Consider the following 26,063-nt stretch of genomic DNA (forward strand, 5'->3'; position numbering starts at 1 on the left):
ATTCCCTTTCCAACGTGTCCTCCCTCTAGCTAGAGGTGGAGGTCCCTAGAGAAGTGTTAGAGGAGGTAGAATTAACAGAGGGCCTAGACCTCCCCTGAATTCGTTGCACCCTCCCAGGAGGAATAAAGGGGGGTCCTACCTCTAGGGCTTCCCTCGTCACTAGAACTATTCCCTTGGGGATTAGAGTTTACCAGTGACGGGTCTTTAGACTCCTCCTGGTCAGGCTCATAATTGAGGTCACTGGGGTGAGACAGCCCTGACTTCTGGAGACCTCTCATACCCACATTTTGACCTACCTGGATTCTAGAGGTCATCCTGCAGGAGCAACTCTACAAGCTGCTTTGTGTTAGGGTTGCTACCCCAGACCACCGAATATGGAGGGTTGAGCCTCACTGGACTCGCCCACTAAAGACCCGGTGCTAGGTTTAGCACTTACCTACCCTAGTGAAACTAAGCTAACAAAGATTGGAGAAAGAGTTGTTCTAGACCCTCAACTACAAATTCAAAAATATCAGTAGAACTTACTTGATCCCAGTATTTTATATGTGCCTAGGTAGGGGTGTTTTTTCATGTAACCTTCACCTTGATTAAATGGTAAAACAGTGCAGGCTTTAATCTCAACAACTGCACACCAATGTATGAGGCTTAGTATATGGTGCACACTTATTCGATTGTAAGGGTAGAAAGATCAAAGTGGTAGCTCTGGGGAACAGCCTTCAGGCTGAGTGTAAAGCAGCTTGTTTTACCAACTATTAATCAGTAGTGAAAGTTAAATGAAAACAAGCACAGGCGTTGCCAATAGGTCTCGCAGTAGGAAAGTTGAAGCTATTGGTTTTGTAAATGACATTTTATATTTATGTTTTGTGATTTACAATGCCAATACTTTTAACTTTAGCAAATGTGACACTTAGCATTTGTAATGCCACATGTTTTGTATTGACGCAACTTAGATGTATTGATATTACAAATAACCATGGCTTTTAATTTTTTTAATTATTGAAGGGTGTTTGTTTTATTGCCCATCCTGCTATGATGTTTGTTTCATTGCCCACCCTGCTCCCTAATAAACAGCCTTTTTACACCCTTCTAGAAGGGGAGAAAGTAAACTGAGATGGGTGGGAGAGAGAGATAGGGAAGGAGTGCAAGAGAGAAGTATAATGGAGGGTGATGAGGAAAGGTGATGAGTGCAAAAAAGTATGAGCGAGACACGAAGATATAAAAGACGAGAGGGTGTGTTAGTGAGAGAAAAACGAAAGGAAGGGAGTCTGGAGACAGATGCGGGCAGCATGGAAGACGGGGGATGCAGCGAAGCAGAGAGGATAGAGAGCAAGGCAGAGAGGAAGGCACAGTGATGGAGAATCGGAGAGCATGGAAGTGAGGAGTGTGGGCGGAGAGAAGGGGAGATAAGTAGAGAGATAGAGAAAGCAAAGGAGACAGAGAGGGAGAGCGAGAGAAGGAGAGAAGGAAAAAAGTGGAGTGAGGGAGAGAAGGGGGAAAAGGATGGATGGGAGAAAGATAGAAAGAAGGAGAGAAGAGGATGAGAGAGAAGTGCAGAGAGGGAGACAGGAGAGAAGGGGATAGAGGGAAGGAGAGAGAGCAAGAGAATAGGAGAGAGGAGAGAAGGGGAGAGGGAGATAAGGAGAGCAGTGAAGAGAAGGATACACCCTGAGTTAGGAGAGGGGAGGGGTGCTACAGAAAGAAGTCTTCCAAGTTCTGTTCATATTAGAGGTCCTACTGGGACATGCCAACAACATAGAAGTAGGACTATTATTTTGTAGCGACAGTGGGACACCGTGAATTGACTTGACAGGACTCACCAACATATAAAACACATGGACCAATTTAAAGTCTTCAGCTTTTCCGAAGACGAATTTAACAAATTAGTTAACGGTAAAAATAAAACCATTAACACCGTGGTAATAACAGACAGTGAGGAAGAAAAATGGAAAGACCTATGGAACCTAAAAAAGAAGACTATTTGTGTTGTGTAATAAAATTGATAATAGTTTTTGTTTTATTTGACAAAAGTGTTTCTTGAAAAGGATTCTTAATTTTTAACTGTGAAAATTGTTTCATGTCTGTGGAGCATAATAATGCAACAGTAATTGTTTTTTTAAACAATTTTTTTAAACAACCTTTTAATTGTTGAGTTTCTTCTGAATTATGTAATATGAATAGAGAACAATAAAGAATTGTTTTTATAAATAAGTGTTTACACCATTATTAATTTGTTATAATCCAAGGGAGGCAAAATGTTGTGTACTAAATGAAGCTTTAAGTGAATGTAAATTTGTTGATCTCTGAACATCTTTGATACGTGTTTTGGCTCACCATATAACCCCTTCTAAAAAACAATCTCCTGAGACTAACGTCTCTCTCTTTAGACTACACGAAAAGGGAACCTGTCTTTTTTGTCTGTTCTAAGAAAACCCCTCCCTTTTCGATTAAGGGTTTCTCCTTCTAAGATTTGAAGCAGTGCTACAGAAAGAAGTCTTCCAAGTTCTGTTCATATTAGAGGTCCTACTGGGACATGCCAACAACATAGAAGTAGGAGTATTATTTTGTAGCGACAGTGGGACACCGTGACTTGACAGGACTCACCAACATATAAAACACATGGCAATGTGTCACTAGGAGGAAATTAAATGCAGCTTAGACACATCATCATTTGTGTTACTGAAACTGCTTTCTGGTCCGGATTCCATACCAATCCCGCACCGCGACATAAGGATATGTATCACCTTTTGTGTGTTTCACTTTCACCAAAAATGCCAAATATTTTCGAGGGCAGTCGTTGACTATTCGGGGCTCTCCTGGTAAACCCGGGACGTTTGCAGCGCTATATAATCCCCGTTCATTCATTGTCCAGGCTCTTACCACCAATTAATGTTGGCGTCACTTGTTCCCACAACTAACATCTCTTCACAAACCTTACGCATTCGTTGGTTTGTATTTTGGTGTGAGACGAGACGGCGGGGTATTAACTATATGTTGTGATCATTTTTGGGGGCCAACAAAGGGCAGTATTTTTTAATTAAATGTCAACGCGAAATGTCGAAACGGGTTCAGAATATTAAGATTGATAACAGTGGTACAGATTGTTAGGTTTTGGGGCCACGAGTTGAGGGGCTAGCACTGTACCTGCCGTTTAAGATCCTATTGTAGGCGTTACGTACATTCCACTCAGCATTTGGCCTTATAATCTTTATGGCATTGCAGCCCGGGGGTACCGAGAAAAGGTAAAGGCATTGCAGCCCGGGGGTACAGAGAAAAGGTAAACAGTCACACCTACCCCACAGTCGTGCTTTCCTCAGCAGGGGGGAGACACATATGCAAGAGGAGAGGCAGGGGGTGCCCAGTCCCGCAAGCCCTCACCTCTATCCCCTCTCAGAGAAAGCTTTGTAAACACAAAGTACTGTGTGATATGCAGAGCCCCCAGGGCACAAACAAAGAGGCAGAAGGGGGCCATTTGAAGCGATAAAGGGATAAATATTCAAGGAGAGGCAGGATGAAGCGGAGGGAAAAGTTTGAACTGTTAAGAGGATTAAAAGCGGCCGCCTCTCTCTCATCCGAGCCCCACCTCCCCTCCAGAGAAAACAAACCTTCAAAAGAGCTCTGAGCCTGCTCGGCGGACCTCTTAAAATGGGCGGGAGACCTGGCCAGATAAAGGAAAGCACACACAGATGAGCTATTAGGGGGGGGGGGCAAGAGAGGGAGGGCTGGGTGGAGACGTGCGTGGGTCAGAAGCGGAGGAAGAAAAAGGAGAGGGAGGGTGAACAAATGGCTCAGATATATTACAGAAAAGCTTGAGATGGTGAGAAAAGAGGCAGACCAGTAAGTGTGTGAGAGCCCGGGCTCACGTATGCCAGAAATCAGGGGGAAAAAGGGGTCACCCCAAGCAGGGGCAAGGATGGGAAATTTGTAAAAAAAAAATTAAAAAACGGGAGATGGTGCTAAGGAGCACACGTATGACAGTTACTAGAAACAAGCAAGGATGACATTTTTGTGACAGTTCTCCTTTCAACCCATTTGAAGGACTCAATTAGTTCAAGTTCCTAGTGGCCGTTTTCAGTTTTTTGTATTTTTTTTGTTCCTCAAATCACGGTCCACCGCGTTACTTGACGAGAAAGAAACTGGTGCCGTTGCATTTATCTCCCGCCCTCCCCTTCGAGGAGAGCCTATATTTGTTAAAAGTCCATTAATCCCGTATGCGTGTTTATGACCTGCATTGTGCTCGTGCCGGTAATCGCAGTGCTGCGCGAGAGACTGCTCGCTCCCTGACAGACTGGCCCAGACAAAGCCGGAGTGCGGCTTCGAGGAGACAGCACGCCTCCGGGCAGGCCCAGCCTGGCTCCAGGATTTGTAAACAGCCACATTCCAGGCTGTAATCACGCAGACAGCAGCTCCTGTCTGATCCGAGGCAGGAAGTGCCCGCTTTGTGCTGCCAGCCATCACAGTGGCACACGCAAGAAGGGTTTAAATTTAGCCCAGGCTTTCCTCTCAGCAAATTATGGGTGGTGGTTTCTCGAAATGCAAGCGACCGTGACAGCCCCATTATCAAGCACTCGCACATTCTTCTGATAAACAAGTAGGTGAAGGAGGCCGAAAACTGCCAGTGGAATTATTAAATGACGGCTTCTCTACTGTGAGCGTGACTGTGCATAAACTATTTATGTGCTTTTACTACGTTTTACTTGCGTTTCCAGTTGTAAATAAACACGTTAAAAATGTTTGAAGCGAAAAGGTGGGAGGGAACACGGCCTGGGGGAAGCTGGCGGGGGAGGAGAAATCCAAGTAAGGCTGTGTGCAGGGAGAGAGAGGGGAGGTGCTGGAGCTGGGGGACAGATGGCCGTGAAAGTTAATGGCCCAAAAGCGCGTGCCTGTGGCCACGTGAACTCGAAGAAAACCGCATGAAAAAACCTGTGGTTTCACGAGTATTTTGAGCACTTTAATTCTCGCCATTTCCCATTCCTTCGGAATGGAAAAGGCGAGACCTAAAGAACCACACAGTAAAATTGCCCCATTAAACAAGCATTGCGACCCTCAGAGTAACCGCATCACTGGTCACTCACGCATGACCCCCAAAAGACTTAGCACAAGGGTCTCACTGCAAGCACCATACACCCTTCAAACCAAGCTTCTCAGTGTAGCATGCTACCTGTCCAATAATGCACTTTAGCACCTTGCAATGGGATATGAAGCGCTGCACAAATTGAATTTTATGCGGAATGAAAAATTATGCACATATTTTCATATTTCCTTGCAGTGATTTGCTTCTGCTGCATACGCTCAAAGGTTAAATTATATGCTAGACACTTAAACTTAACTACTGCACAAATACAACAAAGAAAAGGCCTTTCAAAACCAATTTTATTCGAAATATCTTTAGAAGCACAATAGGGTTTAACGGTAACGATGGAGCTGAAGGGTGTTGCGTCTCCTCCAGGCAGCACGACGTGAGCCTCCAATGGTAAGGTGGAACTTGTGTCCCTTGCCCAAGCCACGGCTCTTCTTGCCAGCTGAAGTGAGCCCACGCATCTCCCTGTGCTTGTGGACTGCTTTGGTGATCCATTGGATCTCTGGGTTGCGTCTGATGGCTTTGTGGAAGGTATCAATCAGAACCACTTCGAAGAACTTGTAGGTGGAGTCTTCTCCGACCCAGTATGAGCTCAGCACTCTGAGACCTCCACAATGGCGACCAGCACGCTCCTGCAAGTGATAATAAGCTTTAGAAATTGCAGTGGCTCTCAATCAACCAAAGTCTTTTCATCATAATATACATACAGTGGAATATATAGTCAGCTCGAGGTACAGTCAGGTCTCCTCCACCTCAAAAATACATTTCATGTGTCTAGGATCTATGCTAGTATGAAAATCTGCTTGAAAATGTAGTTTCGAGTTGTGAAGAGAAAATAAACAAGATGAAGAACCACAGGATTGAATAAAGAGCAAAAAACTGTTTTGGATTATTCAGATTAAATCTTTTAATATTTTGCATGCAGAAAGCTCCAGATGATCAAGGTGCACATCTACCCGAGATAGTATACACTACAAGTGCCAAGACGTGGGAGACTACAGTAAAGAATGGCAGTGATTTATTTTCCCATACGGGCTCCATATGCAGTAGAAATTAGATTTAAAAGCCTTGACAACACCTGCAAGCCTGAACAAGAGTTCCAAGAAGCCCAGAAGCAAAAGAAGTTATACAACACAAAAATGGCTTTAGACAAGTAACAGACTTCTGCCTAAAGAACAGCTCACATTAACTCTTCTCACAAAGGGTACCGTTTCTTACCTCAGCAACAGACTGAAGGCTGCGGGCAAACTTGATCTGGTTAACACCATGGTGCACAGGTTTGCCATAGGTAGCACCCTTGGGGACAGGACGTTTACGACCACCACGGCGAACACGGACACGATAGATCACATAACCTATAAAAGAAGAGATGACAAATGCATTATTCAAAATATTGCTGCGAATTTGAAAAAGTCTATACTTACAATCTACGTAGCCTTTGGCTCACTGTTCCCACCCCTTTTTAACAGTATATGTGTGCTCCACAGCTTTTAAAACAAGCATTTACAATGCAATGGTTTTGCCTTTGTTAAAGTTAGAGCTATTGGCATTGCTCTTGACACTCTGAAGCTCCACTCTGAAGCTCCACTCTGAAGCTCCACTCTGAAGCTCCACTCTGAAGCTCCACTCTGAAGCTCCACTCTGGCTGAACATAACAGTCTGCAGTTTCACACGTTACATTTGTGTTAGCTGCATTACGTCATAATTTATTGTCAAAGGCTGGTTCAAATATGTTCTTTCAATGTTTCAAGCTGTTTTCAAGCGTTCACGCTTTATTACAAATCACAAAAAGATGTTAATATTTCACTTCTGTTCTTGGATTTTCGTCACAATATAAAACTCTGAATATAATCTTCACAAAAGTTATTTACAAAAGTTTAAGCTATTGCCATTACAAATTAAATACATTATTTAACAAAAAAAATAAAAGCCATTGTTATTTGTAATATCAATACATCTAAATCACGTAAATAAAAAACATGTTGCATTACAAATGCTATAGGTGTCACATTTGCGAAAGTTATAACTATTGGCATTGTAAATGACAAAGCTATTAATTTAGCTTTTTTAACAAACACATAAATAAATAAAAATGCCATTTATAAGACCAATAGCTCAAACTTTCCTGATGCGAGACCTATTGCATTTCCAATGCTTGTTTTTGTTTCACTTTTACTTGCGGCGTTACACAGTGTCCTTGATAAGTCAGTAAGCACTATGTTTTTTGAGTCAGTCGATTTTGATTGACCGGCAGTCCTCAGCTAGTCATAAATCCATCATTTAGAGGCCAACCCTTCATTTGCAAATAGCCGTGCTATTCGAAGGTTTCTGACTACACAGTTAATCAAGTACTAAGGCATCTTTTCTTGACCTGGACTTTTCAGCGCTCAATATGGGGGAGTGTCACAGTGATCATCAATTGCCAGTGGCGCTTCTGTTTATTGAATGTGGCAGAGCAGCCCCGTCTGTGCTCTCCACGAAATAACTGAGCTGTCTGGAAGACTCAAGTAACCAAAATAGTCGCTGCTAACATTTTTTGTTTGCACAGGTCGTTATTTCATATCCGGACTGGGCCGACACGGCTGTTCAAACTTCTGAGGTCGATAAACTGAGTGCTGGTAATGTGCTGCTAATGTGTGCAGTTATTTTCCAACACTTAGAAAGGGACGAATTTGAGATTTTAGGTTCACAGATGCCAAGAAGGTTCAACGTGGAGGCATAATCGTAAGGTAGGTTCAACAACATTTTGCAGCCCACGCCCATCTGTCAGTCACGTTCAGCAATCAAACACATTATACCCTGTGCGGCTCATCTGTGCGGTACACTGGTCATGCTTTCAGAATAAACAAGCATTTGCAATGCAGTAGGTCTCGCATTTGCTGGGTCTGAGCTCTTGGCATTGTAAATGACAATGCCTTTGTTTTGTTTTTTTAAATCTAAATAAAAGACATTGTAATTTACAATGCTAATAGCTTAACCTCTCGCAAATGCAGGACCTATTGCACTAAATGCTTGTCTTGTTTGCTCGCGGGCGCTGCGGGGGAGGGGCATTGCTGCTTAGTGCGATAAGTTTCACTTCCTGCTAGTTCACCGTTTCGGCATGTCGAGGGTCCGTGAGTGGAGCCGGATATGGAGGTAAGTGCGCCTGGTAAGACCGCAGCCAAGGGTCACTCCGCCTAATGCATATTTGCTATTATCACAGCCCTTCCCTCAAAATACACTTGCTTGAATCACTGTGCCAGCGATGGCTTTGTGCCGATACTAAGGATGTCTGTTGTTCTGCTGCTCTGTGAACGTTCCCATGAGAGGTCATGGGGTCATGGGTTATCAGCCGTTTACAAGTCACAGACTCCCATGGCTGGAAGCTTATGACCCAGCTTTACTTTGATATTCATGGCAGCCCTGGCAGCTTCTTTTCCCCTCCCTACCTCCTTTCGCTTTTCTTCTTGGTTCCGACAACTTCCGTTTTGTTTGTGTGAGTGGTAAGGGGGCGGAGGGCTTGGTTGAGGGCAAGTGTCTGTTACGGAGCTCTCGCCACGAAGCTCCGCCCCCTCCCCGGCTCCACTCCTCAAACGGTGATTTCAGATCTGTATGCAATATTAACAAAGCAACGCATGGCCGCCCGTGCTTTCCTCGTACTCACTAGTGTTAAGAGGCGGTGGCTTCCGAGTTTCGAACAGCACTTCGCGCTGCAGGAGGTCATTGACAGTCACTAGTCAGCCCACTACCGAGCAGACTGACCCGGACCCAGCCCAGTCCATCCAGGGCTTTCAGTGGCATTCATCACAGTGTCTCACCGGAAGGCGGGCATCAGAGAGAAGCGGGAGGGGGCGGGAAAGGGGAGGAGAGAGCTGACGACGGCCGGCCGGAGCAGAAGACAGGCACCAAAACAAGCGGGAGGGGGCGGGAAAGGGGGAGGAGAGACGCTGACGACGGCCGGCCGGAGCACGAAGGCGGGCACCAGGAAACAAGCGGGAGGAGGAGCAAGGGAGGTGCCGGCAATGCCGGAACAGAATCGGGGGCGTTCCCGGCGTCGCGTGACGTCGGCAAAAGCCAAAGAATGTCGGGAACGCCCCCGTGTCTGGTCCGGCATTGACGGACAGGCCCCTCATCCAATGGCTAGGCTCCATTTATGGAGCCAGCCAATGAATGACGAGGGCTGACCCAAAGCCACACTACAGTTCTCATTAGGTTTTTGCTGCGCAAAAAAGATGCGCAGAGCGCATCTTTTTGGCGAGGCAAAACCTAAAAACGTAGACCTATAGTTGAGGCTGTCCTTACCCTGACATACTGGTTGGCTCCAATCTGTAACAATCCTCTCAAACAAGAGGCTCCTTCAGCAGTATACAAGCAACTGTATTTCTCTAAACATCTGTTCGCTGCACCCGTTACTATGGTCATTGGACCATTGTAGATATAAGGGAACAGTGAAAGTGCCATCTACAACTGGTTCCTAACCAAGTCAAACATCTGGTGGGAGATACACCAAGACATACTTTACACGTACAGAATACTAAGACAAGTGAGTTTCGAGCTAAGGTGGGTCACTGGTGAAGGGAAACCCGCAAGAGTAAAACGCAAGTACACTATGGCCTTGTGGATTCAACTTGCATCTAATACTACAGCGCAAAAATAAATACGCAAACAAACACAAGTCAAAATAATTTCCTAGATCGTACGATACCTTATGTACCCCTGAGAAATAGTTAAAAAACTTTATCATGGGAATTTTTCCCTTTCAGTTATCAAAAGCCTCCTTTCCTTCAGATTTACTGTTTTGCTGCTGGTTCTGGGGGCAGAATTTAAAGCAAGACCTTCTGACCTTCACAAAACTTTTTCACATAACACAGCATGCAAAGATTTAACTTATTGCATTTATGTTGTGCATACTACCATTGCCAAGGCAGTGAAGCGGTTTACCGCGAGTAGCACGCTACTCCGGTACCCAAAAATGATTAGTATAGTGAAATTTGAGTAGTGGACATGTGATTTAGTTGGATTGAAAAGCATTTCAGATGCAATATAGTTCCTCATGCATTAGAATGCAAAAACTTCAGAGGAAACAGCATATTCCTAGGTGAAGCCAAGACGCTTTAGACATTTTATAGAAGATTTAACGTTCATACAAACGGCTGCTTTATTTCATACTCAATGCCTTGCTCCAAACTAAGTTTTTTTTTTACCAACGCCACTGAAGTTACCAAGTAAAACTTTGAAATGAAGCTTTAAGCACCTGTGTAAACTTCTAGGTGGTCAATGGAGTAGTAACTGCCGCACCGAAATTGCGTTATCGCCTAGCCTTACAAAATGGTGCCAAAGCAGAGGTCTGACGACTTCTAGGCCACTCAAGATGGACGCATTGCCATTAGAATAACAGCGCCTCTTTTCCACAGAAACACTCCTGATCTATTTTTCCTTTGAATTTTAAACTGCTCCCTTCCTTAGCCTGGAGCTCTACCTTGTGGCCTGTTTTTAACAATGCACCCACCTTGAGAATCTGTGCAGATAGGTAACCCGATACTTTTAATCCTGAATCTAGCGATCCTCACCTTATGCAACCTTCCCCCTCTCTGCTCCTACTCTTTCCAGCTTCTGTCCTCTGCCCCCATATGCCCTTGCCCTCACCCTGTTTTCTGTGAACCTTAGACAGACTTCCTTTTGTCTCTATGGTTGTCTCTTCCCTTATCCTCACTCTCTCTCCTTCCCTGCCCCCCACTTCTTTCTCGTCTTTCACTCCTCCCCTAATTGTATTGCTGATGGTTTGATTTAATGTTTACTTGTTGATCTTGTATATTGTTGAACTACATTGATGCACTTCCTGTCGTCTCTCCTATCGTCCCCTACCGCATCCTCCCTCTATTTAGGTCTCTCCCTCCCTCCTCTCTCAATGTTTTGAGACTGAACTATTGTGTCTGCCTGATGGAGCTACTTGGTTTAGCTATAGGGGAGATGGGCCTTTGATTCCCTCCTTGGTCGTCACCTACCCAGTCAGTCTTTAGGCAGACCTTTTTGTCTCTCCTTATTATCTCTTCCCTAGCTCCTATCCTCTCCTCTGAATCTCTCCCCTTGCCTGCTACTCTGCCTACCCCCTGTCCTTTGTGCCCTTTGACTAAGCACTCCTTCTACACTTGTTGGGTAAAGATCCAATATTTATACTCTGGAGTCTCAGCGAACCCGCTGAGTGAGTCCACTGCGCCAAGGGAGTCACTCACACTTGAGGTATGGTATGGCACCCCTTGCCAAAGCACTCCCTCTCCCCTTTTTGGGGAAGGATCCAGTATGTAGGCCTTGGAGTCTGAGACCTCTGAGAGTCCACTGCGTAAAGGGAGCCTCTCGCAATAGGGAAGGAATACCACTTCCCCTGGGATCACAGCTTACTGGACTTGACGTTGCCTTGACTAGTCTACCGGTTTGTGTCCCAGTCACCCTTGCCCTCTTCTTCCCATGCTGTGGCTCACCCTTCCCTCCCTCTTTCCCACCTTCCTTATCTGTCTACTTTCTCAACTCCAACCCCCCCTGAATATCTCACCTTGCCTTTTCCCCTTACGTATTTGTGCTTGTTTATCTCGACCTTACAAGTAACTATGTTGCCATGCTCTATGAACTGTGTAACCTTTGTAACTATGTAATCTGTAACTAGGATCTGATGCTCATGTAAGGCGCTCTGATACCTCCGGGTCTAGCCAGCGCTATTTAAACTTTTTAAATTAAAATTAGAACCCTGAAGCAATCATTCCTAATAAAGTTTCTTTAACAAAAGTAATCAACTGCATGCAGCACTTTTCTCAGGCAACAGTGACTAAACCTTCTTTGGAGCTTTGTGAGTAAAAGTTTATGCAAGGAAAAGATCTTAAAGCTGGAGTACATATTACGAACTTGGCAAGTAAAGTTCCCATTCCGCACACCCCTCTGAAACAGAATCGGGTGGAAATTTCTAAAGAACAGATAACCTTGAGTACTAAAGCATGGTGGCTACTAGCACAAATGGGTCAAAGTCTACAAAAGAAAATTTCAAAGGCTTGCATGTCAAACTGGCCACTACGAACTGGATCACGAAACCAGACAAAGCAGAACTAGGATTGCCACAGGAATATTCCATAAAAAAAAGACATCTTTCTGATGGCATTCCGAGTGCCTCAAGTAACTACTAGGCAACCCTATGACAAAAGTAAACCCAAATCTCGAAACTAAACTGTCAACGTAGGGAGCAAACCAACACCTGCATCCCAAATATTAGAAACACTAGTAGACATCCAGTAATATTAGATACAATGAAAGCTTTTGTTAGGTAGCATTGCCAGGTAGTTGATCAAGCACAGTAACAACCAAAACCAGCAAGATCGGAAGGAGTCTATCTAGCAAACCTTACTTTCAACCCTACTTCTCACACGAGGACGTCAACAAGACAGAAGCAGCTACAAAAACAAGTTGTGACCAAAAGCAGCCACATCCTTCAACCTCCGAAGGAGGTTTCAATTGAACCGGCGATTTAGTACAGGATATATAATTGTGTGTTCTATTCTGTATCGCAATACTGTGGTGCAGGGGTCGCAAATGTTTTCCCAACAGGCTACAAGTTTACTCATTCAACCTCTCACTAATATGCAAGCATTCACTCTGCTATTTCTCTCCTAAATACCAAAACACATGAATTACTCACAAGCGGGAGAGAATGGAGCAAGGTATAAGCAAGTACACTTAAAGCTCTTTTTGACCTACCGCTCATACAGCTGCTCTTTTTAGCTACAAAGAATAGAAGCCAATTATCAGGGTGAATGAAAATGGCATACAAAAAGAATGCCATAGGAGCTTAACTCCAGCCGAAGGACACTTGCATCTACAATGATGCAACCACCCTAAGAGCTACATCTGTAGCCTAAAACTGCCACTGGTCTGATAATGTACATGTAAATGAGCTTTGCACTCAAGTGACCAACAACCAACCAATGAATAGTGCTCCAGATCCCATACAGCACATCCTTCTATGGAAACTGGGCATGTGGACTAGGAACTGGCTGTGAAAGGACGTTTTTGAAATCGTGAAAATGGACTGGCTTAAACTCCCTTTACCCACCAAAATAAATATCATGCAGGAAAAGCTTATGTATGCTTGTTCAAACCAGACATGTCCTAGGGAATATTTATTGTAAACTATCACATAACAGACATGATTCATCCAGAGTGAGGAATGGCCGAACTATAACCTGTGAGAGCTATGGCCATCCACTGGGAGAACGCGGTTGATCAGACCATCTTTACACTTGCTCTTTACCCATCTTTCAGGCTTATGTTCTGAAACTGCTTATGTGAAACTCTACTAAAGAACATGCATGAAGTTTACACTGCCACCTAATGATATGAAATGGGGCCCTGCCGTCACCTGGTCCTATTCTCTTGCCTGCCAGATTGTGCTCCTTTCTCTTCCCACAGGTCCCAACACCATCTCTGCCCAACCGATATGAACCACTCCCAACAGTTCTGATCTCAGGTACCCGCAGCACTTCCAAGTGTCCCTACCTTTTCCACAACTGTTCACAGCATCCCAAAAGCCATTCTTTCACCTGTGACTCCCTTTCGCCGCTATTACTAACCCCCTACTAATAACCCTCCCATACAATATCCCAAACATTTCAGCTCTGAATCTCAATCTTCACTGCTGCTTTCAGCTGCAGACAGAACACTACACAGAACCAGCAGCTTGGCATCACTGCATGAACAAAAACACTTCTGAAATCTCTGTAATTCAGACTCAATGGCAGATTGACCTATATGCAAATGCCAGTAACATAACATGGGCGGAGATGCGAAATCTGGATGAAAATTGTCAAGTCTAGCTAAGATCAGTCCACGGGGAAAGACTGGGTTGGTCAGGGGATTAAGTATCCGCTTATATATATATATATATATATATATATATATATATATATATATATTAGCTACCACAGGTAATGTGCTGATAGAGCAAAAAAACGCTTTAAGGATAAACACTAAACTTGGCAATAATGTAGAACTTTATTCAAATAACGTGTTTACCCCTCCCCCTCAATTTGGTATAAATCCATTCAGTAGTTGAAAATATAAACATTTGAAAAAGTTGCACAGCAGGATTAAAAGAGTAACTAGTGTACATAGTCAGTTTCAAAAGCAATTTGTTAATTGGCTTAGAACTTTGGCTAGGTGTGTCGAATATGCCTAAAATACGGCATACACCATGTATGTTCAAATTAATAATGATATTCAAATGTGTCGTCCAGGTTTATGTTCATCTGCTAAATTGGTACTGTGATGAATATGCACAAAATGTGTTATAAGCCAGAAAGAATTCGCTTTCGATTAGTGTGCCAAACATTTCACTAGACCATAAAGACCAGACAGTTAGGAGAGGGGGGAATTCAATTTTCATTTGCTTAGAACTGACACTGATCAATCTGTCAAGTTTGGCAACTAGTTAGCAAATGTACATTAGATTGTGAAGATCCAATTTTGAGCTGTAGAATATTTTCTTTTGTAATATATTTAGCACAATTTGACGGACATGTATGAAACTTAGAATGAATTTAGAGTGTCTAAAATTCTAATTATTTTTATGTCCTTCAGGATCCACCATGGCATGGCCAAGATTGTTCCTCTACCAACATTGGCACTGTTTCCCACATTAAAATGTCACAAAAGCGTGCACGGTTTGGTTTCTGAAGCGTGTGTGATGAGTGAATGTGTGTGGTGGGGGGATAAAATATTCAGTTTAGAACGAACATGATTTGGCGAATTTGCATCAAATGTGGCATGCAGTTAGCAAATTACACCTCAGTGCAGGTATTTCAGGTTTTATTCTGATACAATGTGTGTGTGGTGGGGTGTTAAATAGAGCCATAATTCACCTTTTAACTGTTATATATGTGAGAACATGCGGTAAAGGGGATTATGTAGCACTACACTAGATAATTCCCTAACAAATCAGAACATTTATGTGCAGTGCTAATAGGACTGCCATAAAGTTTGATTTGTAATGGTCTACACTCAACTGCTGGTTTTGTATTCAATCAATTTTCTTTTCTTCATTCTGGAGAGTAATGGCAAAGTCAGACCTTGCCAACACGTGTTTTGAGGATGTGTTTGCTTTATGCACCAAGTGGAGTATGCCATTTGCAGCCACTTGAGCGTGGGAAGGGGCCATATTTATGAGGAAAAGCATCAAAGGGCGCAACAATGACACTCATCCCTTAACAATGGTAATAGCACAGAACATAATGAATGTCCACCTGATTTAAAATAAGTTAAACCAAGATATAAGAAGTTGCATTTATTCATGGTAAAACGCAGCCACAACGAAGGTGCCTTGTGGCTATTGAGGGGTGTTAGATCATGGTAACATGCAGTCCAAACAAACCAGTGAACACTAGTTGCTGCACTGTGAGGCAATACACGGTTTACTGTATTGTGGTGATATGGGATATTGCCCTTTGTACTCCTGTAATGTACGACTACATCAATAAGCACAACTGCTCTATATAACGTTATTGAGACTTATTTTCGCTGCAATAATATATAGTACATGTTCACATACATCGAGGTTGGATGTTTTTATTGCACAACAGTGGTAAAAAAAAACCCTTAAACATTTCGCAGGGACTCATGAAATCTGGCTTTCAATCGCCATGACCGTTCCTAATCCTGGTGAGACCTACCGTTTAATCGACATTCCATCAATCAAAACCTTAAAACTCTAATCTAAATTATCACAACTTGCAGAAAACCGAATCAAGAATCTCTCCCTTCTATGTAAGGGTTTTTAAAGAAGGAAACGTTTTTCAAAAATTCAACGTACTAGCAACATTTAGTATTTGATCGTCATTATAGACCAACAGGACAGGTTTCCACAGGTGGTTCCTTAAAGCAAACTACTTCAAAATCAACGTGATTTACTACTCACAAAAATGCTTCCAATATCAGAAAAGGGGCCTCATCCATAGAATGTACAATTGATAGAACATGTCAATCAACCCATCTTACGTCTAAGTATAGAGATAGGAAGTTGACAAGGGACTGTCTAAACAACCAGCCAGGTAATGGACAACCGTTCAACCTTGAGGAACTAGACACAGATTCCAAGCAAGCCCCGACAAGCACACTGCTGGCCTTCACAACCAACCTACTGTCACCATCTATGTACACAACTGGCAATAAATAACTTGGGTCGAGGGAATTTACAAAAAAAAGGGTCCGACATTAAAATATGTACTGAGAGTGGGGAACATCAATCACCCTGCGGTTTAATACACACCACAGAGTTGAGCACTGGACAGTCGTGCAAATTGATGGATTGACAAATGAACGCTGGACTGGTTGACAAAGCAGACAGCTTAATGACAAAACCAACCCAACATTAAGGCTATGTTGAACAGTTCATTTAGGATTAACATCGATGAAATGTACCCCGCTCTTTATTTTTACTGTACTTTCATTGCAAAGTATTTCTAGTAGTGCTGTGCATTTTTAAGCTAATGTCTCTGCAAATGTGTTACTACCCCTATCTTCATCGCGTGGTATACAAGGGGGGCACATTGTTTGGGAGCTTTGGCGGTTTAATTTTCCATTTCAGTCAAAGTACCTAAAAGGAGTGACAGTCTGAGCATCGATATTTAATTTTGATAAAACGTTGCTAGGTATCTAGGAAAGATAGGGAACGCTACTGTTTAATAATACATTTGGACTGAACTCCTGAGGCTTGGCGCACTACTAGCACCGGAATAGAAGGGTTAAAAATAAAGTTAAGTTTTGCTGTAGTCCACGGGTACTCGTAGTACGGCCCGCGGGCCAACAGCAGCCCGGCAAGCCTTCCCTGGCGGCCCGCGGACCTGCACATATCGTACCGGTGTTTTCATTTTTTTTTTTTTTTTTTTAAAGCGTGTCTGCCAACACAAGTTGCAGCAGCGCGACTTGGAGACTGCTGCTCTGTGGGGGCTGGCCGGGCGATTCCTGCCATACTTAAAGTGGAGCTGCAGGGGCCTAAGAGGTGAACAACAAAGCCTCATTAACATATTAATGGTCTTTTAAAGACCTGTTAATGCGCTCGGTGCGGCTGTGTGTGTGTGTGCTCCGAAGCTGTTTCCACCCGGCCGATGGAACTTCACCACAATCTAATTTGCACCTCATCTTTTTTTGTAAATCTTATACGGTGTATCACAAAAAGTACATCCTCCCGCTTATGGAGAAATATAAATTCACACGATGTCGCACTGCCTTATACTTCCTTCCAATGTTGTCTGAATATTATGTGTGCTATTGCCTTGCGTCCTACCTTTGTTTGCCATTAATGAGCAGGAGATCTCTTAATGATATTAATCATCAGTTGTATAGATTGCCCCAAGACATATAATGCTACCATGCGCCCGACAAACATTTAAACATATCACCTGTAGGAGCGTTGTGAACCCCCGCTTTTGCAGTTACACTGGGAGTGGGATTTTTGGGGTGTTTCTTCTGTCTGAAACTCAGCAGACAAATGCTCATAAATAACGCAAGCAGGAGTAAGGAAACAAGAAAGATGAGTAAATGCAAGAAGGAAGGAATATTGAAAGGTGGATGAATAAATGGATGAATGACTGGGTAGATGTATGGGTGAAAGGTTGAGTGAATTGATAGGTGGATGGATATGTGAAAGAATGGCAGAGGGATGGATGAATGAGTGACTAGATAGGTAAATGGATAGGTGGACGGACAGGTGAAAGGAGGGAAGAGTAAAGGGTTGGATGGGTGAATGTATAGGTGAGTTAATGGATAAGTGAATGAACAGGTGGAAGGATGGCAGAGTAAAGGGGTGGATGAATAGATGGATGGACAGGTGAAAGATCAGAGAATGAAGGGATTAATATGTGGATGGACATGAGATGGGATGGCATAGCAAGGTGGTGGATGAGTTGGTGAAAGGATGAGTGACTAGATGGCAGAGTGGAGGGATGGGTGGATAGAAAAGTAGATGGATGGATGGGTGGATGGAAGAGTGGATAGATGAATGAATGAAAGATGTATGGCAGAGTGGATGGATGGATGATGGACAGACAGAAGGATGGATGAGTAGGTAGATGGATTAGTGGCAGAGTGGATGAATGAATGGAATGGCTAAAGATGGAATGATGGATTAGGAGAAACTGGGTTGTTGGTTAAATGTGGGTGGCCCCTGTTCGAGTAGGCGGATAAAGTTATCACGGAGCATTACGAATTTTAAAATGCTTATCTTTACTCATATTTAACCATGTGAAGTTTAGGAGGGTGTCATGTGCTTTACTGCAGAGTCCCTTACACTTGAGTCTACTGCATTCAAGACCCTATTAGCTTTGATTCAAGAATAGTTTCTGCCTAATACTAATACACTGGTAATAAATGTGAATTCTTCTTACTGCAGGCAAATTATGGAACAAATCAAGGAGTGACAAAGTGAGGGAGGGAAAGGGAGACTGGGTGAGGGAGTGAGAGGGAAGGAGGGAAAGGGAAAAGGAAAGGGAGGAAGGGAAAGGGAGGGAAAGAGTGACAGTGAGGGAGGGAAGGAAAGGGAGTGACAGAGTGAGTGAGAAAGGGAGACAGAGTGAGGGAGTGAGAGAGGGAAAGGGAGGGAGGGAAAGGGGGTGAGGGAGTGAAAGAGGGAAATGGAGACCGAGTGGGGGAGTGAGAGAGGGAAAGGGAGTGACAGAGTGAGGGAGTGAGAGAGGGAAAGGGAGACAGAGTGAGGGAGTGAGAGAGGGAAAGGGAGACAGAGTGAGAAAGGGAGGGAGGGAAAGGAAGGGAGGGAAAGGGGGCGAGGGAGAGAGGGAAAGGGAGACAGAGTGAGAGTGAGAGGGAAAGGGAGTAACAGAGTGAGAGAGGGAAAGGGAGAAGAGTGAGAAAGTGAGAGAGGGTAAGGGAGACAGAGGGAGGGAGACAGAGTAAGGAAGAGTGAGATAGGGAGGGAAAGGGAGGGAGGGAGAGAGAAAGAGGTGGGTATACCGGGTCTGGTGGCTCAGTGGACGAAGGTGTCCGCTGCAGGGACCAGTGATCAACCTCATGGTCAGTTTTTTTTGGTTGGTCTAGCCCCGCCCCTCCCCACTGGCCCCGCCCCCACTGGTGCGGCCCTCAGACACAAACCACACTGTAAATTTGGCCCCCGAGAGAAAGTTTGTGAGTACCCATGCTGTAGTCGATACTACAGTCGTAGTGTACCCAGTACCCTCGTCTATTACTTAAAACAATACACTGCGGATTGGAATATGCAGCTGAAAACTGCATGGAGTACAACCATTTGTTGGGCACTCAGTTTAACTTTGCTTTGAGCTAGCCCAAGAAAACAGACATGAAACCTCTTCAATGCTCTCTGAAAACAAGAAAGTCAGTTAGAAGGGGTATGTTAAACGAACATGGAAACAAACATTTAATCACGTACCCTGTTTGGCCTTGTAGCCTGCCCTGCGAGCCTTGTCTGGGCGGGTGGGACGGGGTGCCCGGTGGAGAGCAGACAGCTGGCGATACTGCCAGCACCGAACACGCAGGAGGAACCGCATGACGTCCGACTGCTTCTTCCTCCATAGCTCCTGCATATATTTGTAGGCACCCATCCTGGATTATTCTGTTAAAAAATACGCATTAGTGAAAATTAAGGCCTACGCAAAACTGAAATGTTTCAATCAAATGCATAACAGTAGTCGCCTACTAAATTCACTAATTTCCAAAGTAAGACTAGTAACATGCAACAGTGTTCAGGACCTCCAACACACAAGTATGCATGAGACACAAGTAATTGTAAATCAAAATCACAATGAGTGAAAGGATGCCGGATGAATGTGCTGCTCTCGTTGTGGCTGGGCAGCATTAGACATTACTGCCAGACACTTCAATGAATACGCATTAATGGCGCGTTTATCTAGTCAAGCCCAGGTACAGCTTTTGCACTGCTTCAAGTATTTGGTCCACATTTCCATAACTGATGCTCCTGGAAAGTCATTTACTAGGATTCACAAGCACTTGTCTGGTAGGGTGACACAAGAATGTGGTTCTATGTTAGCACAAAAGCTGCACTGCAGAGACACGTCACGTTGTATATGACCACTTCCCCACAGTAAGCTAGTCTACCAGTGTATGGTAGCATCTATCTGGAACACCGTACTACGAATTTGAACCAGTTATGACACACCTAATGGGTGCAGGCATGGGGCAGGTAATCAAAGATATACAGAACTGATGCAAAAGCAAATTCTATTTAGGAAAAATTCTCCCTAAATACACAAAGTTTACATTTCCCCTTATTTAAAAGTAGATATCCTTTACATATAAAAGGATATGAAATGCCTCAAAAGTGTAAAGGCGCTCATCTATAAAAGCAGCGAGGAACTCAACTCCAAAGCAACAGCAGTGTCAGTCTAGCCCCTCCATAGTACGAGGCACTAGATCATGTGTGACTTTTGATCATTTAACCGCTCTTAAATTTATACTGAAACACAGTGCAATTACGTAAGAGGCAAATTTGAACACCCTTGCATTGAAAATGATGGTGGCTAAAATAAGAGCAGAGTTATGGTCACACATGACCGGGAAAGGGGACACAGGATAGTTTTATACGGGACACATCAACATGAGAAGAACGTCCGCGCGTTACAGCACAAGCAGGAGGACCGCTTGAGTTTTTTTTTCATTTACTTAGCTGTAACCCCTCCACAACGCTCCCTCACTTTTGCATTCCGCCTGAACAGCTTCGCGCACCCCGACTGCAGAAAACCACCCAGACCTGCTTCACTAGGACGTGATAGCATGATGGTCAAGGAGCGCACAGCCTCTATTTCTAGGTTTCGATGACCAATAATTCGCACGGATTGAATAGGATTTCTCGGCTGCCATATCTCAAACCCTCCATTACCTGAGGCTCACCAGCCGGAAAGGAAGAGACTGTTTCCCAGGGTGCCATATGATGACGGAGTTCCGTCACTTCCTGTTGGGAGAGATGGGAAATGTAGTCTCAATTAAACATAAGCGCAATATACAACATATATGTGGCGCAAACAACCATGCACTATAGTAATGGGTGGGCCTGGGTATGATGAAGGCATTATTTTCATTTGGGGTCCAAAAACAACAGTTATAGACAGGTGAACAGACACAGGCCATCACTTGATAGCTGGGGCATCCTTTGCGTTTCAAGCCTCGCTTTGAATTTGCCTCCAATACGTAGAAAGCGAGAGAGGTTTGGTACTTTAGGAATATAACGCAATTAACGTTCATTCAATAAAGGCTTTTGGAAGACGACGCTTTCAAACAGCTTCTATTAGACGTGTGCGGTGTGCGCTCTACAGAATCCGCTCTGGGCAGAGTTTGGGACCGCTGTGTTGACACAGGAACCATTTTAGATGGAACTTTGATGTATTGGATGCGAAGGGGCTATAACGTGGAAAAACACAGCGGCCATCTTGGAAAGGGAACGTATGTTCCTTATCATGTAAATACTAGCTTTATGTTTTGATGACATTTTGGGAGACTCTGAATTCGGCACATTTATTGCGTCCCTATTTTATTGCTGACGTTTAGTCTAAGTCATGTTCATCCCTGTGCCTTTTCTATATCGTGTGGGTCTCCTATACTTTCTCTTTTTCCGGTGTTGTCTCTTTTCTATGTCTGCGCTGTCGGTGTGTAAATCCCTCGTTGATCGGTCAGTCAGTGGCAGAGCTGGGTACGGTTCAGCGAGCTGGGTACGGTTCAGCGGGACGTGTCCGGTGCTGTTGGTTGCTTGGCACCTCCACTGGGCAGGAGGTAGGTTTGTTTTTCATTCGGCAGTTTTCAGGGTGGGATGGATGTATTTTAGGATGGTAGTAACTCAGGATTTATGCATATTTGGGGTCAGAAAGTTCTCCGTGTGTTCAGAACTACGCATTCGGTAAACAGGAAAAGGTTAAGCAGAATACCTAAACTTATTGAGGGCAAAAGGCTATATTTCATAATTAGGGCTCCCGGTTTTATGCTATATATTTTTTTGGGTCATTTTCGTCTGTATTTATCCATATTTCTTTTTTGTCAACCTTATCTGTCTTTATCCATATTTATGATGAGTTTTGTGAAAAAAGTAAAGCTGAAACTGGTATGTTTCCACATTTATTTACCAATAAATATACAGTCATGCTTGAATGCCTGCCAGGTTTCAGTGATATGAACATCCACACACACATACATGCCAACATTTCAGGAGAGCAAAGTGGGAGATTTAAAAAAAAAAATCGGGAGAATGGGACTTTGAATCGGGTTACTGGCATGTATGGGCTTTGGAAGTGGCTGCTGCAGGATCGGACATTTTAAACGCAAATGCACGTTTTTTTGTTACCTTTCAGAAGCATGGAGCATAATGGCAGGCAGAGAGGGTGATACAAGGGTTGGGCACGGGCCTGGCAGGTTGTTGGCAGTGCATGCACCCCCCACCCCCCTGTGGCAGCCTGGGCTAAAACAGCCCCCCCTCCCCCACCCACTACTTGGCAGGTCTTTAAAAGACGATTCCCTTGTTAATGACGCTTTGTTGGTTTTTCACCCCTTCGAGAGCCCCTGCATCTCCACTTTTTGCTGGAAGTATTAGCACTTAACATAAAAGGAATCAGGTTTTTGCTTGTAGGAATCGGGAGGCGGGAGACTAGCCTTCAAATCGGTAGTCTCACGCCTGAATCGGGAGGGTTGGCATGTCTGCCCACAGAAGATAAATCCATGCACTTATCTTAAAATACCAACATATCTGCAACCATGAAACTTACCTCCGACTGTATGAATAGTTAGAAATTACTCCATGTATTTTTAAAAAGGTTTTATTGAATGAAATAGTTTTACTGCAATTGCCAATTTTATTGAAATTATGTAACATTTGGCTGAAACATTTTAGATTATTTTATGGACATGTTTTATTATGAAATCTGTTAGATTTGGGGGTCTCTGGTTGGCACAGGTAGGTACTTGTGACAAGCAGGGACCCTCTCCTCCAGTCAGAGAAAGGGGATTACACTACTAAAATAACCCCTGCTCCCCCTCAAGGTAGCGTGGCGAGAGAAGCCAAGGCTTTACTTCAGAGGCGATGTAAGTTAAGCAGTTGTGACCACATACAGTAACCCAGTGACAACACTACAAATGTACACAACACAGGTTTTATATAAAAAATAAGTAGACTTTATATAGAGTTACCACAAGACCATAAATGACAAAAATGCACACTATGATTACTTTAAGATGGTAGATTTAAGCTTAGTTCAGTTCAGTTCTTAGATGCGACACTCTGCGTCAATGTACCTTAAGTTGCGTTGCGCTTCCACGACAAGCAATGTTGCAGTGATGGGAAATGCGGCAAAGTTCAGGCGCAAAGAAATAAAGACGTGAAGATCTTACAGATGCGGCACGCCTCTCGGGGATGCGAGAAGCTTTCAGTTCGATGCGTGGACTGCAGCGGCGACACCCTTACGATGCGACGGCAACAGCTCCAGCGGCGACGCTCTTCTTCACGATGCATGAAGCTTCCGCTGGATGTAACAACTACAGCGGCGACATCCAAGATGCGATGGCAGCATCTCCGACGGTGGCGCGCTTCTCGGGGATGCGAGGTGCTCTTGGTCGATGCGGTGCAATGTGACCGTTCCAGCGGCGGCACCCTCCTTCTTCGGAGTTGCGATGGCAGGTACAGCGATGCCGAAACGCTCCGACGTTGTTGCGAGATTCTTCCCCTGATGCGGTGCAGTGCGACAAGAACAGCGGTGACACCCACCTTCTTCGGAGTTGCGACGGCGACATGCTTCCTCTTCATTGCGGCACGCTTCTCTCCAATGCGGTGCAGTGCGACAGTTCCAGCGGCGACACCCTCCTTTCTCCGGAGTTGCAGCGGCAGGCACAGCGACGGCGACATGCTTCTTTTCGTTGAGTCGCACTTCTAGCTCCTTGCGACACGCAGTCCCTCAGAAGGCCCAAAACAGCAACAGGCACTTCCACAAGAACTCTGGGGAGCTGGGGGTGACGTCTGTTGTCCCTGAGACTTCAGCAGGAGGCAAGCTCTTTTCCAAGCCCTTGGAGATCCTACACAAGTTGAAAGCTAAGTTGCAAAGTTCCTTTCTCCTTCCTTTGGCAGTAAGGCAACCACTGCAGGCCAATCCCCCAAGCAGCACTTCAGCTTGGGAATAGTCTCTCCTCAGTTTCTTTAGGTTCCTCTCCTCAGTAAAGGTTTCTTCTTGTAGTCCAAAAGTGATCTAATTTCATGGGAGCAGGGTCCCAATATTTTTACCCTAAAATCCTTTGTTCTCTGAGGGGAGATGGGCCTGTGCCTAGTCGAAACCAGTTCCTGAGCGCTATGTTTTCCAGACCTCTCCTTTCCTTTCACAGTGCAAGGCAGAAACATCAGACACCCAACAGGAGGTGGAGCCAGCATTGTGGAAGGCAAGTACAGTCTTGGAGCACTCTGTTGATAGTCTTCCTTCTCTTCTTTCAGTGTGTAGGGCAGAGACATCAGCCACTCCCCATGGGGTGGAGCCAGCATTGTGGAAAGCAGGCACAGCCCTATTCAGAGTTCAGGTGCACTCCTCCCTCCCATCAAGATGCAGATCTCTCTATTCACCACTGGGTGACTCAGCTTGTCTCCTGGAATTCCCCAGCCCTGTCACTCACAGAAACCAGACATAGGAATACACAACCTAGCAGAGGCAGGTTTGAATGGTTAGACAAGCAAAGATCTACTTTCTAAAAGTGGTATTTGCAGATGCATAATATTAAAGTAACCTTCACTAAAATATGTATTTTATTATTCTGAGATCAAGCATACTAAACTCAAATTTCTACCATGTTCTCTGAGCCTGTTAGGATTTTAAAATGTAAAGAACACCAAAGGGGTGCTGTTGGTCAAAATGGAGTAGAGAGTGTCTGCTTTCTCCTCAAAAGTGTGTGTATGAACTGAAGAGTAGTAGGAGAAGAGAAGAAAAAGAATACCCATCAGCCCACCCGTTGGCAGAACTTCATCATCTGGGATTTATTGAGAATAGGTTGGTATGCACTAGATTGCTCACTGTTGTTGTTGTGAGTAGGTTCTAGTAACAGATCCACCAGAGATGGGACAAGGGGCCCAAAGGAGTGATGGTGTGAAGAGCTGAGGGCAGAAGCTTGCAGTGCTCAGGGAATATGTGCTAGTGAAAAAAGAGTGTATTAAAATTGACTAACATGGTGCCAAGTAATGACTTTTATTCTGGTGGTCACCATGGTGACAATGTTAAAACACAGAGTGTGGATAGAATTTAAGCAAATATTACTATCCAGGTGGAAGGTTAACTGGTCGATATGTTTCAGCCGGAATTGACTTTCTTCAGGACCTATGGTAACAACACTACTGCAACTATTAACCAAAAAGTGTGAGTTACATACCATGCATAGGTAGCCTACCATCTGACAGATCAGTAAGTGGTAGCTTCAAAGGTCATGGATGTAAAATCGCCTCTCCTAGAAAACAAAACAGTATATACAGACACACAGTATAACAGTAGAAAGTATTAACCAAAAAGTGTGAGTTACATACCATGCATAGGTAGCCTACCATCTGACAGATCAGTAAGTGGTAGCTTCAAAGGTCATGGATGTAAAATCGCCTCTCCTAGAAAACAAAACAGTATATACAGACACACCGTATAACAGTAGAAAGTCGCTAAAATGCAATCAGACATCTACACATCCAACGAGACATTACTCTTTTATTGTTTTATTAAAGTAATCACTCACCCAAAATTTGCTTGGGAGTGGCCTCACCTCGCCTGGCACTCGCTCAGGTAATGAGGCCCGCTCTGAAGAAATGAAAAAGAAATACCTTAGGAATCTCTTCTCTAATATAGGTTCCATTTCATAAGAACCCTTGGTGTGAATCAGTGGGCATGAAAAGGACAACGGTACTCGGCTAGCCCAGCAAGCCTAATTTTGTTAGGATTTTAAAATGTAACAATTCTAACTGTCCATTCTGGCCTATGGAGAACAGGTA

At 44.1% G+C, this 26,063-nt stretch overlaps 2 protein-coding genes across 2 annotated transcripts in view; one reads left to right on the forward strand and one right to left on the reverse strand.

The window, feature by feature from the left end:
* Positions 1 to 5,352: 5,352 nt before the first annotated feature.
* Positions 5,353 to 20,970, reverse strand: LOC147689340 (large ribosomal subunit protein eL15). The gene is made up of 3 exons (XM_086942147.1): positions 19,491 to 20,970; positions 6,296 to 6,432; positions 5,353 to 5,709 (listed from the first exon to the last, which is right to left on the reverse strand). Exons 1-3 carry the CDS (start codon positions 19,660 to 19,662, stop codon positions 5,404 to 5,406), a joined length of 615 nt encoding a protein of 204 aa, XP_086798273.1. The 5' UTR covers positions 19,663 to 20,970; the 3' UTR covers positions 5,353 to 5,403.
* A 746-nt stretch (positions 20,971 to 21,716) lies between these two features.
* The window catches only part of NKIRAS1 (NFKB inhibitor interacting Ras like 1), a 156,204-nt gene continuing 151,857 nt past the window's right edge, over positions 21,717 to 26,063 (forward strand). Inside the window, exon 1 of the mRNA XM_086942150.1 lies at positions 21,717 to 21,844. The gene's annotated coding sequence lies outside the window, so the exon portion shown is untranslated. The remainder of the gene's footprint in view (positions 21,845 to 26,063) is intronic.

Source organism: Lissotriton vulgaris, chromosome 10 (genome assembly GCF_964263255.1).
Source record: "Lissotriton vulgaris chromosome 10, aLisVul1.2, whole genome shotgun sequence".
Taxonomy (NCBI): domain Eukaryota; kingdom Metazoa; phylum Chordata; class Amphibia; order Caudata; family Salamandridae; genus Lissotriton; species Lissotriton vulgaris.

Coding starts and splice junctions, on each gene's coding strand:
- LOC147689340 (XM_086942147.1), bottom strand. CDS start 19,662: ATGGGTGCCTACAAATATATGCAGGAGCTATGGAGGAAGAAGCAGTCG. Junction 6,433..19,490: donor AGGCTACAAGGCCAAACAGG/GTACGTGATTAA, acceptor CTTCTTTTATAG/GTTATGTGATCTATCGTGTC. Junction 5,710..6,295: donor GCCTTCAGTCTGTTGCTGAG/GTAAGAAACGGT, acceptor TATCACTTGCAG/GAGCGTGCTGGTCGCCATTG.